The 21,883-nt window shown below is 33.1% G+C and overlaps 2 protein-coding genes across 2 annotated transcripts; both read left to right on the top strand.

The window, feature by feature from the left end:
• The first annotated feature begins 215 nt into the window (after nucleotides 1-215).
• LOC129872866 (soluble inorganic pyrophosphatase PPA1) lies at nucleotides 216-4,830 on the top strand. Its single transcript, XM_055947839.1, has 9 exons — nucleotides 216-387; nucleotides 1,731-1,874; nucleotides 1,971-1,999; nucleotides 3,500-3,565; nucleotides 3,758-3,865; nucleotides 3,976-4,041; nucleotides 4,121-4,241; nucleotides 4,333-4,414; nucleotides 4,534-4,830. The coding sequence occupies exons 2-9, from the start codon at nucleotides 1,751-1,753 to the stop codon at nucleotides 4,574-4,576; spliced, it is 639 nt and encodes a 212-aa protein (XP_055803814.1). The 5' UTR covers nucleotides 216-387; nucleotides 1,731-1,750; the 3' UTR covers nucleotides 4,577-4,830.
• A 6,399-nt stretch (nucleotides 4,831-11,229) lies between these two features.
• Nucleotides 11,230-12,702, top strand: LOC129872950 (heavy metal-associated isoprenylated plant protein 30-like). The gene is made up of 3 exons (XM_055947945.1): nucleotides 11,230-11,323; nucleotides 11,820-11,895; nucleotides 12,341-12,702. The coding sequence occupies exons 1-3, from the start codon at nucleotides 11,294-11,296 to the stop codon at nucleotides 12,661-12,663; spliced, it is 429 nt and encodes a 142-aa protein (XP_055803920.1). The 5' UTR covers nucleotides 11,230-11,293; the 3' UTR covers nucleotides 12,664-12,702.
• Nucleotides 12,703-21,883: the final 9,181 nt, after the last annotated feature.

Here is a 21,883-nt window from a genome sequence, read left to right as displayed (position 1 = left end):
TAGAATAACTAATCTCATAATTAGCTAATACCTCCAATCATACATACATAAGATAAAATAATCCTAATTATAAAACTACTATTTCTTATTTTTTTTTTTTTTGGTAAAACTACTATTTCTTATGCCTTATACTAAACGACTTAATTCACATTTCACACGCACCAAACAGGGTGATGGAAAAATGAACGGAGGGATAATGGGTAAAAAGAGGGCATTGAATTAATGTTGAAAGGTTCAAGGAAAAAGAATCGGACATTAATATATTCTCCACCACCACCTCTCTATTCCCACTTACTTATATATAAACTCTTTTGTAATGTCATAACCTTTTTCATTGACCCTTTCTCTCTCTCTCTCTCTCTCTCGTCTTCATTCGTTCAATCCAAGGTAAGCTCCATCCATCTCAATCGCAATATCCTAGTTTTATGCTTCGATTTAGTTTTGAGATCATTCCTGATCGTCACTTCAGTAGTAATGATCTGTATACATTTTAAAAAAAATAAATGTGATATAGTTTGAGCTAAAATTAATGGATTCAATTGGTTGATCCGTCCGGTGATCTGGTTTGTAATATTAGTTTGATACCAGTTTCTCTGTTAAATCGTCACATATTTCACCATTTCTATTCCAGTTTTGCTTGATCATCTAAGCACAATTTCTTCTTTTACCTTTTCTTACCTGCACCGCTCTGGAAAATTTGTTTCGATCTAGAGTGTGTTTGGTAGGAAGGAAGATGTTTTTACACGGAGAATGTTTACGGGGATTGGGGGTGAAAAATGAGCTGTGTTGGGGGTGGCGAGGTGTAAAAAATGAAAAAGTTGCACATTAATGAGATGGCTCCTCATGAGACTTGAGTAATCTTCTTTCCTTTGAGTTAGGGTGTGAGTTTGAACTAGCTTTTGAGGCGTGAATTAAGTGCAAGACCTAATTTTACATGTTATAAGAGTGGGACTCATTTGCACCAGATGTCTAGCCCTAAGCGTGAGATGGGGTGTTAAAAGAATAAAATAAGCCCACATCAGTTGTTAATAAGATGGACGGTCTCTTAATAAGCCTTGGGAAATCTTTCTCTGTTTGAGCTATCATTTGGGTGTGGGTTAGACTCAAAATCTAATTCTACAGCACCACATAGTCAGTGTTGTGGGATGTCATTTATGGAATTGTTTTTCTTACTTTCACTGGGGAAGTCAGTTTCCTCATTTTTAAGAAATTTATTTTCTCGGAGAAAATATTTTTCAAAATTTATGACCAAGCAAATATGAGAAAATGTTTTCCTCCATGCACCCCTAATTCCCAAATTTCTACGCGAAAAAAAGAAGAAGCACGAAGCGCTTATAGGAACTTTCTACTTTCAACTACACCTAAATTCATTTACTTCTTCGATCTTATATTTTTGAGATTTCTTATTGAGATAGTAGCCCTTGATATTAGTATTTCCCTCAAGGTCAATGTACTTTTTAATTAGAATACGCATCCGAGACTTCACATTATATCTGCACCAGACCACAACGTGTCTAATATTCATGAGGAATTCAGAATATAAAGACGGTGGGTTCTAAATGAGTATGATCTTGTCGTAGTTACATATGCATACCTAGTTCGAGCGAAAAGTAAAGGGTTCAATTGAACCCACAGAACTTACTCTAGATCCGGCAATGTTAACATACTATTTCCTACTACATTTTCATGAAATGAACCTAAAGAGCCGCTGTACATTTTCTTTCTTTCAGGTTGACCAGAAATTGTAAAAATGAGCAATGAAAATGGTGATGATCTGTCTCCACAAAGACGTGCCCCTCGTTTGAATGAGAGGATCTTGTCATCTTTATCCAGGAGGTCTGTTGCTGCCCATCCTTGGCACGACCTCGAGATAGGTATCTAGCTAGTGCTACATTTTTCATCATTCAGAATTTCACAAATTTAGCAGCAGTCAGATCTGATCATTTCCCATTTGCTTCTTTTATTTGTAGGACCCGAAGCTCCAAGTGTTTTCAATGTTGTAAGTATAGTAAATTCTTATGTCTGTCCCTGTTTCATTTCTCCAAGTCTCAAATGTAAGTTCAACCAATGTGCAGCTAATTAGAATCCCCAGCCTAGGCATTTCTTCTTCTTCTTTTAAGTTGGGAAAACAACTAGAATTGTGACTTCCATATTGTAATCTTCCATATCTGGCTTTAACTGGAAATTTTGGTATCACTCGTTTGATAACATGATGAGAGCATGAATATCATCTATGGAAGGAATTAGCACAATTATCCTTCCAATTCATCTTGATATATGTGCACCTCCAAACTCCTTGATTTTATTTTATTTTGAACTGGTAACTAAGTATATTATTTAAATAAATAACAAAACACACAAAAAAGTGCTCTGTAAGTAGAAGTCAGAAAATCCTCTGCGCAAAAACAAAAAGAGGGGCACCTAACTTTTCTGAAGTCGATTCCTGTAGTGAATTGACGAAGTCTAACATACCGTTTTCATCCTTTACATCTTGTAAGTCGCACCAAGAATCCAAAGACATTTATACTTTTAACACTTGTACAGATACAACTTTCCCTTCAAAACACCTGGCATTTCTTTCAGTCCACAAAACCCAATTGATAAAGCTGGCACTGTCACCCACCGACTTCTTGCTGGTTTCCTGATCCCTCTTGCCCCAAACAATCAACTGGTTTCTCAAAGTGAAAGCATGACAAAAGACAAGTTGAAAGATAGGAAACTAGATTCCGTAGTTGCCTTGCCACTGTGGAATGCAAATTGAGATGGCTTCTGAACTCTTCCTCCTTGTTGCATAAGTAGTATCTGCCGCAAATGCTCATTCCCCTTCTCTGTAAATTGCTTTGTGCCAGACAAGCACAGTAAGCTAACAACCACATAAAGCAGGCAACTCTTTTAGGAGCTTTCATTTTTCCATATCATCTTCTAAGGCAAGTTGAGAGTATTGTCCAGAATCTTGTTTAACTCACTGTGGCAAGAGCCTACCGAAAAAGCACCATTCTGTTGCCTCATCCAGAACGATTGATCTGCTTCATCAGTTATTACTTATTAAAGTCATCTTTTCCAGATCTCATATAAGGAGAGCTAACCTTGAAATGTCACAATCCAAATAATGGTCTTCTATAGTTGAGACACTCCATTCCAATGGGGCAATGGTATCAGATGAAAAACTGTAAAGAACTGAAAGATCACTGTATGCAATTATTAGATTAGTATGACCAATACATGCATCCTACAAGAATCTGGTTCTCCTACCATCTCCTACACATAAGCTGCTTATATGTTTCCATATCTTTGCCATCCAGAGAAAAATGACAGTTGACAGCCTCTTCAATCCTTTTCTTCGCTTTTCTTGATTGTAGGGGATTCTGGTTTATTGGGACCATTAAGTCGTTCATTTAAATAGACCTAGCAAAATGAGAAAGGGTTTATTACTATATTATCTGTTTGTATGGAAACTCTAATTTGGTGTTATTGTGATCTCCACAATGCGTTCATGCAGGTCATTGAGATTTCAAAAGGAAGCAAAGTCAAATATGAGCTGGACAAGAAAACCGGTCTTATTAAGGTATGATGCAATGATCTAAATTAAGACAACTTTAAGCGATGCTCTGAGGAGATGAGTATTTCACTCTATGCTTAATTTAAAGAGTGCGGGTACTATTACTTCCTCACCTTGGCTTTGGTCGAATAGTTGTTTTCCTGATAGCAGCATTGTGAATCACCCTTCAATCTATAAGCCTTTTCCACGTATGACCAGGTTGATCGCATCCTATACTCTTCAGTGGTTTATCCTCAGAACTATGGCTTCATTCCCCGAACACTGTGTGAAGATAATGACCCAATGGATGTATTAGTCCTCATGCAGGTAGGTAAATGAATGTACAAGACAGGCAAAATTGTGAAGGTTCTATTGCATTAGTGACTGTCCCAATAGGGACTGAGTGTAACAGAAATCGGCTTTAACTTTTTCAACAGGAACCTGTCCTCCCAGGTTGTTTCCTTCGAGCTAGGGCGATAGGTCTGATGCCTATGATTGATCAGGTTCTGCATTTTGTCCCAAACAATTATTTCCTCTTTGCAAACGAGACTTTTAATGACTATTTTTTCTTCATCAATTCAGGGAGAAAAAGATGACAAGATCATAGCAGTGTGTGCTGATGATCCAGAATATCGCCACTACACTGATATAAAGCAGCTCCCCCCTCATCGCCTGGCTGAAATTCGCCGCTTTTTTGAAGACTGTATCCTTCTAATTAATCTTTAATTAACAATTCCCGTAGATGATGAATCTGTAGGAAGTTTCATATGAGTAATTTCTTAACCCGTCTTCAGACAAGAAGAATGAAAACAAAGACGTTGCTGTTGATGATTTTCTGCCTCCAAGATCTGCTGTCGACGCCATTCAGTACTCCATGTATGATGTAGCTCTTGATGTTTTTCCTGTTTCTATACCATATGCTTATTATTGTACATTCACATTCTCATGTATTAAAATAATAACTTATCTGTTGCATTGTCGTTACGTTTGTGCAGGGATCTGTATGCTGAATACATATTACATAGCTTGAGGAAGTAATGGATTCTCCTCAGGAAAATTTAACAGAATATCTTTTGGTACAATGGGAAATGAAGACACACAAGTTATCTTAGTGATTTACCATCACATTCATTTGCTGAGGTTCTTTGTACTGTTATTTTCTCTTTCTTTCTTGAATTTGTTGGGTTGTATGATCTTATGACTTAGCAAGGGTTTACCCCTTACTGCTTTATAGTTGTACTGTTTTAATTATGTTGACATTAATTCACCGTTGGTATTTGTTCTTTTCTGTATTTCTATCACTATATACTGGTAGAGTGATCAAAAGCTTCGAAAATATACTCGTTGAAAAATATGTTATCTTTATTACTTCAAGAAAAGGCGGAATACTTAATTACCCTTTGTACTTGGCAATGTTTATTCAGTGCACACCTAAATTATTTGGAGTTCTATGGTTGGGGATGCTGAACGCAAAGACCATGGAATATAGATGGAATATGTTTAACCTATATTGTTTATATAATGTTCCTAACCTTCTTTAGGGGTTCATTTAAGTGAACTGTGATGGTAGCACATATAAAACACATTCAAAAATTTATAGATAATAAGCAATATCTGATTTCTATAATGAGTAGATTCGAATAAGTGATGATGCATATATGATAACATGATACCAAATGGTTGTGAGGAATTTTATTTTCATAAATAGTGATTTTGCTATTAATTGTATGAGTTTAATAAATGACTCTGTAAGGTTATTTTGAGTATAAATAAAAGCAGTTTGTTGGAATGTGAATTCTCCAGTATTATCAAGGCGAATGGACTTAATGAGTTGATTTGAAAGTTATGCTTTTAATTTTATTATCTGTGCTAATAATTTTGCAAATGTCAGGTTACCAGATGATAATAGATATACATGAGACGATCTTGAAGATACATCTATTAGCATCACTAAATAATTCACTAGATGGATGAATAGGTCTACATGTATCCTCCTGTATACGTTCTAAAAAATAGGAGATTTAGTGTCAACCTTCATTGGTGATTTAGTAATCAACTTGCCTTGACAACTAGCACATGAAAATTCTTCACTTGTAAGAATCTTTAGGTTCTTTATTGGATGTCCATTTAAATTTCAATAATTTGTTTTATCATTATTGATTCAAAATAACTCATTCAATCATGACAAAAATACAAAAGTATTTGAATCAACAATTTTTTGATTTTCGATAGAGTGTGCTTCAGCTATACAGAAGACAAGTTAACAATTTCTTTAAAATGTATTTTTGATTTGATACATTCTTGATAATACCAAAAATTTCAATATTCATTTCGTTTATTATCTCAATATGATATTTATTTTGACGAAATCTATAAAACTTAACAAGTATCTTGAGAATTTGGATGAGAACAACATATACTATAACAACTTCACTTCCACTAGGCAAAAATATAATAATTTTTTTGGTGCCTTCGATCAATTTTAAATTATCAAAAATTGTAGAAACATTTGCTTTTCTTTAAACAAGTAAGAATAATAATTCTCATATTTGCATATGGTGTGTTGTTCCATTAATAAGAGGGAGTTGCTCAGATGGTATACACCCCTCACTTTCACCCTGAAGATTGTGAGTTCAAGTCACCAAAGAAACGAAAAAGGTGGGAGCTCCTAAAAGGGGTTAAAAAAAGATATATTGTTCAATTGTCAATCACACAAATATCTTTATAATTGATCAAAATAAAATTTGAGAAATTTTCATATTCTTCACGATGGAAAGATATAGATAATGTGAACATTATAGTAAATTTATTACGAAACGAGACATTGCATAAACTTAATTTACAGGACCATGAAAACATGACCATACTAGCTAATGCAAATAGCAAAATGAAAATATTTATGTTTTTCACTAATCAGATGATCTATTTTTTTAGTAGGATATTGAAATAAATCTGCTACATCTAGATACATGAGCTCGACATTATCTTCATAAATAAAACTTGCTCCAATTTATAATCTATCATCTTTAGAGATTCTTGATAGAGCTTAACCACGTGCTTTGGCGTACAATGGGTACTTGACCTACTCCCTTTTTCTCCACATTGATAGAATTTTTTTTTGGATTTTTGTTTTTGCATTGCTTCATACTTTTCATTCTTCTTTTTATATTATTTGGTGCAAGACAACCATCATTATTAGAATTTCTTCCGGATCACAATTATGAGCACAACTGGGGCTACAACCTTTTTCATTCATAGATTGGTGAAAGTCTTTCTCATTCATTTCAGAAAATGAAATAGAATTGATAGGTTGATCGATTTTCATAATTTTTCATAAAGTTCATTAAGTTGGCTAGCCACGATAAGATGTAAAATTAGTTCACAATAATTTCTGAATCTCATTTTTTGGTATTGCTGGTTGCTGCTATAAGAGCATAATTAAGAGAGGAAAAATGGAGACTGTTTTCTCCTGCATATCATGATCAGTGATTTTTTTATTTTTTTTACATATTTTATACATGAAAGAATTGTACTCACTAATCGATTTAAAATTTGTATCCTTAAATGAATCCAGTCATAATGTATTTGTGACATCACGATCATCTTCAGGTTATTATTATATATGTCTTTCAAGTTATTCTACAATTTGACAGCGACATATGTCATTTTTAAGCATTCATCAAGGTAATGAATCTTGTTTTGATGCCTGATTTTAATCTTTAATGACATTTGCTAGATTCATCGTCTTAAGATGAATTTCATCATCTACCACCCAAGTTAGATAGTTTTTGTCGATATATATAAGACTGTAAAATTCATGTTTATTAAGATTTATAGAAAAAAAATCCATACCTTTAGTCTTTCGAAAATATTTGTCTGAGCAAAATTTCATGTTGATAACGCAACATAAAATAAAGCTTACCAAGAAAGTAAAATAAAACAAATTGAGATAGACAGGTAGATTATATATTATTTCACTTTCAACTGATGCACAAATGAATTAATCAAGATTCCTATCACAATTCCAAATCAAGTGTGATGGCACTTATCTATTCCCACCAGATAAGTCAGCCTAAACTAAATAATTTTAAAAAATAATGCGGAAACAGTTTACAATAGATAGATAGTATATAAAAGCGGAAGTCATAATCAACTACAATATCACCAAAGAACTGGTTGTCACATGTACAAGCCTTTAATATAACAATAATAGAAATAAATACAAGTTTCAAAGTCTTTGTCACTAGAATAGAACAAAGTAAAAGTAAAGAGGAACAAGGGAGATCGCCGGCATTGAACAACTACCTCTCAAGTCTCCTCTAATAAGCCTCGGATGAAAGAAAGAAAACTGGATCACTATACGGGCTCGAAACCTACACAAATGTAATTAGCAATGAGTGAGTACCAACAACACGGTACCCAGCAAGCAAACAACTAAGACGAAGTAAATCTAAATAGAATACAAGTACTCTTATCATACCAACCAAACCCCTCAAACTATAACCTGTATAGAAAATCAGTCCAGTCTAACAGTTCTAACATTACAAGTATACATATATATCAACAGTATAACTTAAATCTCAGTCAAATCACACTAATCAATAGTATAAGCCACGAGAATATCAGGAGTAAACACAATCCACCAATGACAAAAGATGTATGATGCAATGTAGTGTAATGCAATGCCACGTATAGTGATGCATATTTGTCTTTATGATACATGTTCGCTGACTAACAGGTCGGAACCCATGTGGGCCATACATAGATCATGTATCCACAAGAACCATTTTTCTTCGGCATAAATATCAATCGCCGAAACCATTTTTCCTTTGGTATAATCCTCAAATCCACGTTACAACTCCAAATCTAATTCCTTCAACTCTCCTAGATCAAATTTCACATTCTGGAGCTGATAGAATTGACGAAATTTCATTCCGAAACTCGTAGCTCCGATTGGTACCAAAAATCACTTTTGAACACTTTAAACCATTAAAGTCTCAAAACTTCCAAAAACTCAATTTTTCAAAGAATTTCGCAAAAATATCTTCTAGAATTGATCGATCATGACTCAGAACAATTACTGAGAGAAATAAAATAGTTATTTTGCAAAAATTACCAAAAATGACCTTCAGGTTCATTACACTTACCTGTAAAAAAAAAAGTTGTTGCTAGTTGTTTTTTTTAAGAAGGGGGAAATTTAATCACGTAATTAGCACTTTTTGTTACAAAAATCACTTAACTTTCTTTTCTAACAGATAAGTGACTAAACTTTGAGATACTAACTAAAAAGTTACTAAGTTTCTTTTTGTGTAGGGCACAGATCCTTCACAGCTCCGAATTCTGATTAACCCGTTCAAAAAGTTTTACTTAATTAAAAGGGAAAACGATGTTATATTCCATTCTTTTAATATTTTACTTTCTTCATATGAGTTTGAGTTTTGGATCGGACCGTATCAGAACTTTTTAGTTGAATTTTTATTTATTAGTTATTTTTTTCAAAAAAAGAAGAGTTAGCATCACAAAGTTTAGCATTTACCGGCTTTGTGACTTTTTAGTTAGATCTCAAAGTTTAGTGATTTTTATGTTAGAATAGATAGTCAAGTGATTTTTGTGGAAACAAGTGATAATTAGGTGATCATATGTGAAATTTAACCTTTTAGAAAGCTGTTGTAAAACTTTTTAAAAAGTTGTCTGCTTAAGTTACTTGGAAGCTACCAACATGATTGCAAAATGCAAACTAGGAGAAATTACTACCACGCTTTTCAGGAGTTGATTGCAAGTTGTATATATAAACTACTTACTTGATTGTAAACTTATTCAGGAAGTTTCAAAATACTTAATAGACATCCATAATATAATGTATTTCTAACAATTTTTAAATATAAAAGAATATTATCCCTTTTAAAAGGAATCAAAGACAAAACAGTGTGTGTGGAGGGAGAAAAATAGAGAGGTGGGGAATAGAACCTTTGATAATGTATTACTGGTTTATCATGGTGCATGCTTGGTATCATAATTAAAAAAAGCTTACACAAGATGATGATCAGATCAAAACGAAAAGGAGATATTTGGAATATTTGTTTAATTTCCTTTGCATCAAAAGACCTTTTGTACTTATCGATAATGGTCGTGTTAGAATGAATACGATTATTCCTCTATTTTTATTTAGAGGTTTCAAATTCAAATTGTAACTATTTTTTTTTTTGGTTAGAATACTTTTTTCTTTCAAATGGACCCTACATAATGTTGATCTAAATAAGTTGAAACTTTAATGCGTATATCAGACATCAAATATGAAAATAAAGAAAAAAAGAAATACGATATGAAATAAGTCGATAAAGTCTAATTTGTACTTTGCTTAGCCTATTCCATTTTCTAGGTCTTGGTATTCCTTTTTACTTTTCAGTGTCAGCAGCCATTTGGCTTGACCCCATGCTTCAAGTTTATAGATGCCATTCTCTTCATTTAGAAAAGTAGAATATTATGTAAAGAAACATAGCAGATTAACACCCACATGCCAATAATCAATTGGAAAATTACTAAAAAGTGAAGAGGATTGCCATTTTTCAGGCAACTGCACAACGTTTGTTTGCTTAATTGATGTGCTAATCAAGAGATTGGAACTTAGGGGAGAGATGCCTTAATTCTTTGGTTAGCAAAAGTATACTCTTAGTTTAATTAACTATTTCTTCAACACGTAATTACGCGTGAAACTGATTTTTTTAAAAAGCCAAATATGAAAATTCTTTATGATAATGAGTGATAGTGAAACTCATACAATAGACTATGCCTGACTATGGTAAATATATATCATGTTAAATGTCTGATTATCTCATCAGATACTATAATAAAAATAATTTTTAACGGCAATAAATATGCACATTTATAAAGGGTGCTAATTTTTTACCAACATTATTTAATTTTCATTGGATTCAGTGTCACTACAGACTTAAGGGCATTTACAAAGAGTGCTAAAATGTAATCGTCATTAGTAGTTGCCTTTAAAAAACATATTTAGCAGTAATTAAACTATTGTCGTTAATTAATTGTCGCTAAAAATTATTTTTGGTGTAGTGAAAAAACATACTTTTATATTATTTACTTGACTATGTCTTCTTTTTTTATTGGTGTCTCATCTGGTGTCCGTTAACTATATTGGAACTCAATTAAATTTGTATTACGCATTACAGAGAAATTTGGAGGAAACATACCTTACAAATTGCATATCCTTTTTGGGGGATTTCTCATCCCATCTCCGTTGTTTATGTTGAAACCTGATTAAATTTAGATTGCACATTACAGCGCTCCTAACATGATTTTCTCCATTACCAGGACTGGAACCCAAGAAAAAATACCTTTATATAATTTACTTGACTAAGTCTCCATTACCTAACATGACTAGGTTTTTTTTTTTGATTTTTCATCCGGTATTCGGTATCCATATTGGAGTCCGACTAAATTTGAATTCATGTCGGAAAGTCCTGCATTGGGAGGTGAAACGCTCCCTAACAAATGTAACTCTGTACCCAGGAACTCGAACCCAAAATCTCTAATTAAAGATGAAAAAGTACTTATCATTTTATCACAATTCTTGTTGGTCCTTTTTATGAGTTACCTATGTCATTGTCAATATAAATAGTCAAGCAATGGGAAGTCTAATTCAGAAACTATTTGGTACTGTTGGATCTCTCTGCTTTACAAATATCATCTTCATCAATTAAAGACAACCATAATAAAGTCATCAACAACAACAACATGCCTAGGGGTCGACCACTTTCTTTGCAGGTTTCACTTTCAATACCCTTTTAATTTGGTCTTTCTTCTTCCTTTATTCTTTTCCTTTTCCTTTCGTTTTCTCTACCTTTTCATCAGTTCAACCTGGAAATGAGTTCACCTGATTTTCCTATCCAACTTTATTGTAAAGATGCATGTTAGAATGTATCAAAAAAAAAAAAAAACTACGCACAATAATGGAAACATTAGTAGCTAATAACATGTCTTATTTTAAGATTACAAAATATTACCGTTTATGAAAGCTAATAATTATAGGAAAAGTTCTTTACATGATTTTTATAACTTAAACTCTAAAGAGAATTAATATGTTGATCAAATGACTATACTTACATAGTATGAATTCATCTGGACCTAGTATAATAAATTCAATGCTAAGAACCTTAAATATTGTTGAATAACGTTAGATAATTTGAGTCGGATAGAGGAAGTACAATTTACAAATCAAAGGATAATTGTGAGAATTGTTAAATCTTGATTTATTTTACAGACTGTGGAACTCAAAGTAAGGATGTGTTGCCCTGGTTGCGAAAGAATTGTCAAAGACGCTATCCTTAAGCTTAGAGGTATGCACAAATTCAATATATATATATATATAGTCTCTCCGTTTTAATTAATTTTATTTTTTTTTATCCGTTTGATAAAAAGAAAAAATGTCTATTTTTTTACAATTCTTTAATTCTAACTTCTCACATAACATGTTTAAGATCACAAAATTAAATAGAATTTTGATACATTCTACATAGTATGCCATAATCTTTTTAGGAAATTCTGTCACAACTCACAACTATTCCGTGACAAATCTATAAATTAATTGGACTAAGTATTATGATTCACATGCCCCTCACAAATTTGTGACGGCCTCATTTCCCTCACAAATTTGTGACAAAATTATGAAACACATGTACATGTATTTCACAATAATTTATTCCGTATACAATTATATATCAAATATTCCGTGACAAATCTATAATTTTCTTAAATGTACAATAATAAGCGCATATATAACAGGGGTGGACTCGATAGAGATAGAGGTAGAGATGGAAAAGGTGACAGTAATGGGATACGTCGATCGAAAAAAGGTGCTAAAAGCAGTGAGAAGAGCAGGAAAGAGGGCAGAATTCTGGCCATATCCAAATCCACCTCTATATTTCACATCATCAAATAATTATTTCAAAGATACAACAACAGAGTACAAAGAGAGTTACAATTATTGGAGACATGGTTATAATGCCAGTGACAAGCATGGTACTCTGCCTATAACTCATAGAGGAGATGACAAAGTTAGTAACTTGTTTAATGATGATAATGTCTATTCTTGTTCTCTCATGTGATGTATAAAACAATATGTATGTTAATTATTATTATAATCTTAATCGTATTGTTGATTGCAATAAAAATAATGTAAGACTAGGCTTTCTCTGTATAATCCTAGTTTTTTTTTGTATGTTATACGTGATTACAAAAGGACATAACCAAATGCTAATATATTATATATGTTTAAGTATACATAGTAAAACAAAAGCGGAGAAGGGCCTCAAATGCCCCTCAACTATTTGAATTGGTAAAAAACTACCTCCATCTATCTTTTGGCTCCAAAATACCCCTAACGTCAACATTTTGACTCAAAAATACCCTTATTTTTAACGGTCCACACTCATAAGGTGGATGAAGGGAAATATTGTACCAAATCTCATAGTTTAAGGATATTTTAGGCTTTTTCATTAAAATAATTTAAAATTACTTAATATATGAGCTCATATGATTGGCCTAATTTTGGATTTCATAGTAAATTAAAAATAAATAAAAAAGTTAGTCCTCTACTCTCTACGCCACTTTCTTTTTTGGGTCTTGTCCATTATTTTAATTATTTTTTTAACTTATGACAAAACAAGGGGAAAAAAGAGAGGAAAATAGCAGAAAAATTCATATAGAAATAATTAGTTCAATAGAAGATGATTTAATTATGCAGTTATGTACGTATATTGTGTGCATCCAATATTCAAAATAAAAGAATGAAATTATTTTTTCTCATATCCCCATCATGATAATGATACAAATTAAATGAATATGAACATATAATTTCATTTCAAGTTTGAGCACTTGATATTTTAATTATGAATAATAAATTTTAAAAAAGAAAAAAAAAAGAGGAAATGAACAATATATGTGGATAATTGATAGAAGATTTTATATTAATCAACATAATAAAAAATTTAAAAGGACAATTAGACGGGCAAGTATTGATTTTAGTTGGATCCCTAATTATGAGGGGGTTATAATAAATCATGAATTGATTTAAAATCGGCCAAATAGGAAGATATCATGAAATTAATAATTTTTTGAATATTATTTTCAAGCATATCGTGTCAAAATATGGATCATATGTAGTTTTTATTATTTATTTAAGAAGAATTTAAATTTGGACCAATCAGATTAGATAACATAATAAATAAATATTTAATAATTATACTTTAGGGAAGCTGATAAAAATAAGGGCAAATATGAACTAAATGGTTAATATCGAGGGTATTATTGAGCCAAAAGATTGACGTCAAGGGTGTTTTGAGACGGAAAGGTGGATGGAGGGTAATTTTGTACCAATTCAAATAGTTGAGGGGCATTTTAGGCCCTTCTCCGAAACAAAAGACATAATACATAAATATGACCCTTAACTTGACTTCAGCTGACAACTAAGTCCTCTAATTTTACTAGTGCACAAGTAGACACTTTAACTATCAAAAATTTGAACAAATAGACACATTTGTCCTACATGACATCCTACATGGAAATTTTGTATCCTACGTGTACTGTGTCACGTAGGACACGTATGTCCAGTACTTATTTAATTTTATACAAGTTTAAATGTCTACTTATGCACACCCAAAATTGGAGGGCATAAATATGAAATAAGACAAAACTAAAAGGCATATTTATGTATTATGCCAAAATAAAAATAGACATCCATTGACTAGTGCTCTTCCATCACAAGTCGTGGACTTAGATATTCAATTGAATAACTAAAAGGATTACTATATTTATGAACTTGTGGAATATAACTCGAAAATGATAAAAAGGAAACTCTTGGAGTTTGAAAACTTGGGGAAAATATTGGAGTTCAAACTCTAGAAAAAAAGATAGATGAAGAAGCGGCTCTCTATCACATTATAAGGAAGAAGATAATGGCAAAAAGATTGCTATTGTCGTATCCGAATTCGGGTGTGATGACACTTGTCTTTTTCTACCAGACAAGTCAGCCTAAAATTCAATATTTACAAAAATTAAAGAGGAAACAGTTTAAATAGGTACATAAATAAACCAAAAGCAAAAGTAGAATGTAAATACAAGCCGCTAAAGCAAAACTGGAATGTAAATACAAGTCTCAAATATGTCTTTGACTCTCAAGTAGAGCAAAGCATAAAATATAGGAATAAGATAGTCAAACGGATGTCAATAGCTACCTCTCTCAATCTCTCGAAAGCCTAAGTTGATCAGAAAAGTGAATACTCACTGTTCGAGTTCAGAACCTACACAAGTGTAGAAGTAAGGAGTGAGTACCAACCAACACGGTACTCAACAAGCAAACTAATAAAACCAGATAAATCTAGCAGATACTAAAACTCATTTTAACTACAACTTGCACAGAAAATCATCCCAATCTACTCTACATAGTTCATATCGCAAATAGATCATCAATACTCAATAATCATCGAATAAGTCATATCAGCCTCAATAAATCAATCTCAGAACACAGGGTATATACACAATTTTACGATGACAAATAAGATGCAATGTGATACAATGTAATGTCATGAATGATGATGCATGTCTATCCTAATGACACCCATCCGCTGTATAACAAACTGGAATCCATAGGGGCCTCATAAGGACCATGTATCCACCACGAACATGTGGCCTGATCCTATCTCTATCATAAAGTACTCCCGCCACGGTAGTGTGGCCCGATCCCTATTTTCCTTTCAATATGAATCCGCCAGAATTATTTCTCATCGACATAAGTCTCAATCGAGTCTTATCACTGTGTTCTAGAATCAACGCAAATAAGCATGTTCACACAAAATGAGAGAAATGATAGTGTTCGCAGCCACAATGCAATTCATATCAATGAATTTCACGTCACACTATCAATAATATATCAACATCAATAATTACATCATTTACATTATATAAGTCATCAAGTCTCTATCTCAATGCCCCTTTCATCACATTTAGAATCAATCAGTGATCAAGTATATCTAAGTCAATTCTCAAATTCAACGATGAGCAAGTGACAATTTCATCAATTCATAATCACACTTAGGCTATCATAGTGTTTTATCAAGTTTCATATCAATTTCAAGTCAATGAGTTCATATATTCGATTAAATCATAGTATATAAGTCCTTTTGATTACCCCGATCTTTCATTTAGCACAATTCATGTAATTATCATCACAAACCCTATTTCCATTTCACCCCAACACCTAATCGAAAGCAAGTTCAAGTAATCTACAAGATTTACAAAATTTTAAAAATTCATTTGCCTTAGCCAAAATCACGATCAATCAATCAACGTGAGACTTTCCTTTCCGATTGTGCTCTAAAACACCACAATCTAGTCAACTAATGATTCACAATCAAAATTCGAGTCCAAAGACACCAAAAACATGAAATTCGAGAAAAAGAATCAAAATGGATCAAATATTCAATTTCGAAAATACGGTCTAAATCTGGAAATTTTTAGATGAAATTGTTCTTCAAAATATTAGGCATCTACTAGTGAAAACCAATCCAAAAACGGAGTTAAAATCAATTTGAAATCACCATTTTACCAATACTCAAGTTCTTAAACAAAACCTCCAATTTTTGAAATTAAAATCATTGATTCGATGTTAAAATCAAGGATTAATCATTGGGTTATGAATGATACAAGTTAAAATAACTTACCCAATTGATTCCACGCAAAAATCCACTTTCAATTCGCCTATCCCATGCTAAAGAACTCAAAAATAGAGTAAAAAGGCTCAAAACCCGACTAAAGCCCTCTCAAATATCGCTTAAGAGACTCGGGGTTCGCTTTCGCAGAGGTTCACTTAAGCGAACCCTGCGTAAGTGCCCCTGTTCGCTAGAGTGGTGGGTACCATGCTTAAGTGGACGTCGCTAAAGCGACGCCCCCTTCGCTTTTAGCGAAGGCTCGAGCTATTAGCAACCCAAAAATTTATCAAGTCACAAAAGTCTCTAAAATGACCTTCGGGATACGTTCGAAATCCTAAACACAAACCATATATGCAATCGTATTAAATTCGACGTTTCAGATTCAATGAAACCATCGAAATTTAAATTTGAGGCCCCTCAACCTGGAACTCAATAAGTCTCAATCAAACTATCTCTAAGCCTTAAAAAGATCAAAACGCCCTCGGAGCTTCCACAAAATACACAAGAACTCTCTCTAGGGCTAAAATCATTCTTCAAATCCAACGGAGTCGACAAAATTTACTTCTGAGCATCCGACTACCAAATGTTGACCAAAGTCAACTTTATGGCCAAAAATTCAAAGATTTCCAACTCAACGCCTCAATTCCATGTTATAACCCTAAATCTGATTCTGTCAACTCTGTAAACCAAATTCAACATTCCAGAGCTGATGGACTCGACGGAATCCCATTTCAAGACTCGAAACTCCGAATGACCTCAAATACCACTTTTAAACAACTTAAACCTCTAAAATTCAAAACTTACCAAAAATCTCATTTTTTCAACGAATTTCATGAAATCGACTTTGGATATTGATCAAATATGACTTGGGACAACTATCGGAAGGGGTAAAACTATCATTTTGCGAAAAGTATTAAAAATGACCTTCAAGATCATTACAATAATAATTTAAAACTAATTATTTTTTCATTACATTTTAGCTAATGACTGATGAACATTAAAAAAATCCAAAAATGATTAGTTCACTCTATTTTTACTGGAAATTTTCCACCGCATGACGATTTTAGACACTTATTACATTTTTTAGATGCCTTAAAATTATTACTCAATATAACAATATTTTTCATTTTATAGCAATTTAAGCTAACTATTTATCTCTTCATTTAGGGCTTTAATTTTGATAAAACTTATCAACAAACATTCACTAAGAAATAATAACATGATAAATAATCACTAATAAAAAACTGTCAAAAAACGATGGAGTGAGTCGCTTTTTTGGTCAAAATCGATAGAAAAATGATGCAATTATTTTCGTCACTTTTTGTCTCGACGCTTTTCAAAGAGCGACGGACTCCTTCACCAAATACGACACAGTCTGTTTCTTTTCTGTGTAATTTTTTAAAAATTATTTTTGACAAATGCGACAGACTGCATCATTTTATTCTCCAGCATGAATTACATAGCGATGCAGTCCGCATTTTTGTCAATTTTTATATTTTCAGAAAAGCGACGGACTAGGCAAACTTGTCCGTCGCTTTTTTTGAATTTTTTTTAAAAATATATAGAAAAACAACGGTCAAAAGGGTCGCTTTTTTGTACATTTTTTTGGAAGCAGAAACTGCAATTTTTGTTGCCCACCGACCTAATATATTCATTTCAATTCAATTCAATACACAACCCAACAACCCAATCAACAACAAGCACAACACATAAAATATATCATCCACAACTTAATAAAACATTCAGAAATGTAAAAATAGTAGTTTTAAGACTTATAAAAGTCTTTCAAAGTTATTCGAATATCCGAAACGTAACAAAACATTCAAATGCTAAGGGAGTCATGGTAAGTAAGTAGTGGGGGTTATGTATTCATCCTCTGAGTCATTGCTATATGTGGACGCTCTTGAAGAACGGGATGGCCTACGAGTAAGGTTGAACACTTGTTCTTTAATTTGCTCGACAGTTTCGTTCGTGCTTTTTTGTTCAGCAATTTTTCTTGCCTAAGATGCTATCAATGCACGTGTAAGTTCTAAGATTTGCCTCGATATCTGAGCTATCTGAATACCGTTAATTGCCTCGTCTTGGCGTGGTGACCCATTACCTTATAGACCTGATTGGAGTCTTAAAACACCGTTTTGAGAGCCCATCCCATAAATGTAACACCCCAAAAAATTTTAAGCGAAGATCTGAACCATTCTTCGTATGCATATAGGCCCAAATCCGATGAATTCTAAATTGTTCATAAATGTTAAGATCCTTTTCTTAGGTATTTGAAGCATATTGAATGTGGTTTAGGGTCACAAGGAACCTCAAACACCAAGTCAAGTTCAAAGCATTTCTATCGGCTAAGTTTTTTGCATGATTTCATAAAAGGATCAACTTCAAACGATCATATCTCTCAGCATATAATGAATTATGTGGCTCATGACTTATCAAATTAAAGGACTATGTGTCTTCTCTCCAACTCCATCAAGTTTGCAATAATTGAAGCTTGGAGTAAAAAATTATGCCTATTTTACTTGGCACTGTCTTGCTGCGTGCCAGCTACGCGCCCGAGGCATATTTCGTGCGCTAGCATACCGAGGCAATGACAACTTCTTTTCCGACATGTTGGCCGCGCGCCTGAAGAGTTTTCTGCGTGCTAGCATGGGCCTGAGGCTTTTTAAGAACCCCCAAAGACGTAATTCACCTTCCTAGTTCAAAAATTTACCCTAGAAAGAGAAGTTCTCAAGAAACTATCTTTCTCCAAGGTTCACCCATCATCCAAGGTAAGATTTGTCCATGAAATTTGATATTTTCTTCATCTTAACAAAAATTAGTATCTCCTACTCATGAAATTCATATATCAAGAAATCTTCTCAAGAACTCAAATCCAATGTTCAAGAAGGGTTTTGTGGTTCTTCTTCTTCTAAGATCATTCTTTTCTTTGGTATTTGTAGCAATTAAGGTATGTAAGGCTATCATAACGAAGTAAAAAGTTCGTCCTCGTGCCCTACATCTCTATATAGTCAAGATTGAGTTTTTAATTCCAATAATGCGAATTCTTGAGTTATCTATATAAATTTCATTGTGTTCTTGTATATATTTAAATATACCTTGATGAGTTTCATGAGTTGAGTTTTTGAGATTATGAATTCATATTTGCATTCACATGAACCCTAGTTGAAGTTTTGCATTTCTTATTTTATGCAAGGTTTGAGTTAAAAGATGAGTAACTATTTTCATTACTTAATTGAAAAAGAGTTTGAGTATGAGTTGAGTTTGAGAAGTCTTTCATTTATTATTTTGAGCATGAGTTCAGAAGTCTTTTATTTATTATTTTGAGAATGAGTTGAGGAGTCTTTTATTTATCATTTTGAGTATGAGTTGAGAAGTCTCTTAATCATTATTTGGAGCATGAGAATTATTGAGTATAAATGAGTTGAGCATTTTAAACATCTATTTTGCGGTTAAGTTGAGAAGTCAAATTTTACTTTTAATATATGTATTCATTGAGTTGAGATTATATCTATTTTTAAAGAGATGAGATGATTTGAGAAGATTTGAGGTTTGAGCTAAGTCCAAAAGAGACTAAATGAGTTAATAGAGTAAATGTACTCCTTGAGATATGAGCATAATAACTATATTTTTGGGAGTAGTATTGAGCACCGATTTGGATAAAAGTATAAACCAAATCGAACCCCATAAACTACGCAGCCAACATAGAATATGATCGTACCGTTCATTCGAGCGACTCCTCATTGTCCCAAAAGAGGACTTTCATTGGATCTAGAGATTAGTTTATGTCCCTTACCCTAGCAAGGTATAGGACGGTTGTGGCAACGACATCAGTTTATTGTATCATCACGTAGCTCATAAGTGATGGTTGTCGATCAGAGAAACTCCCCAAGAGAAATATATTATATTTTTATATACAGAGTTGCATTTACTTATTCAAATATTTTAAAGCATTTTTTACACATATTGCATGCCTTATTTAGTTGAGACGTTTTTAGAGTTGAGCCATTTGAGTTGAGTTGAGTATCTTTGAGTAAGTTCCCTTTTCAGCTATTTTACATACTCGTACATTTCATGTTCTGACACCATTTGGCCTACATCATTTTATGATGAAGACACAAATGATAGAGATCCTCAATAGGAGTACCATTGAAGGTCAGATTCCATTCAGCATTTTGGTGAGACTTCTTTACATTCAGAGGCGCTCTTGAGTGTTTATCTTTCGGTATTTATTTATCAGCTTGAGGTAGGCGTGGGCCTGTCCCGATACCCATTTCAGAGTCAGTTTTAGAGGCTTCGTAGACTAGACAGACAGAGTTTGAGTTTATTCAGTTGTATTCAATTGAGTTATGTTTTTGAAAACATTTGAGCTATATCTTACATATATTTGAGTAATGAGTTTTAAACTGATATTCCTAAGTTTGCACACTTATTATGCCCATCTAAATATTCTTTTTATGAGTTAAGTCTTACGCTTAGCGAGTTATCCAGGTCAAGGGTTTGCTTGGGACCAATAATCATTTCTGAGTGTTGGCCACATCCAGGGTGTAGGCTCGGTGCGTGACAGTAGATCCTGCCCGTATGCGTCCCTCCTACAACTTTTTCAGTCCAAATTCTAGTGGACTCTTCCGACGTGACCTGGAACGAATCTTCCATCTCATTAACATTATATAGGTACGTATACTTTATTTAAAAATAAAAGTTATCATCAAACCTTACAAACCACGTATTTTTTCTGTCATGCCTTAAAGTGAATGCCTTACTATTTTCCATACAATGTGGACAAGCTAGATTTCCATTTGTCATCCAATCAGACGACATATCGTATGCAAGAAAATCATTAATAGTCCACAATAAAGAAGCATGCATAAGAAAGTTCTGCTTAGTTGATATATCATAAGTCACTATGCTTTCAAACCACAATTATTTTAGCTCATCTGTCAATGGTTGTAGATAGACATCAATCAAACTTTTTGGATTACTAGGACCCCGAATAACATAGCTTAGAAAGATGTGTGGACTTGTCATGCACATTTCATGAGGAAGGTTGTACGGAGTAAGGAATATAGGCCAGCAAGAATAAAGCGAGGCAGAATTAGAGAATGGTGTGAATCCATCTGCACACAACCCCAATCTAACATTTTTTGGTTCGCTAGCAAAATCAAGATACATGTTATCAAAATGCTTCCATGCTTCTCCTCAGATAGATGAGACAAGACACCTGGTGGCCTTCTAGATTCACGATGTCATCTCTAATATGGGTTAGACCTCATCAATGTGTACAACCTCTTTAATTTAGGAATAAGAGGTAAATAATGCATCACTTTAATTGGGACCATCTTTCCAGCAAGAGTCCTCTTATAACGAGCATGTCCACAAAACTTATAATTTTCTAATTCAATATCACTCTTATAGAACAACATGCATCCATTAACACAATAATGAATTCTATCATACGACAATCATAGTATGGAAACCAATCTCTTTGCTTGATAAACGTTCTTATATTAAACTCCAGATTAACTAGTTCGCACGAAAGATCAACCATTGAGTCCATAGCCGCATGAGGAACACTCCAATATGATTTAATATTCATTAATCTAACTGAAATTGAAAAAGTAGA

Source organism: Solanum dulcamara, chromosome 1 (genome assembly GCF_947179165.1).
Source record: "Solanum dulcamara chromosome 1, daSolDulc1.2, whole genome shotgun sequence".
NCBI lineage: Eukaryota > Viridiplantae > Streptophyta > Magnoliopsida > Solanales > Solanaceae > Solanum > Solanum dulcamara.
The sequence above is the reverse complement of the archived record's forward strand: the minus strand, read 5'-3'. Positions and strand labels throughout refer to the sequence as shown.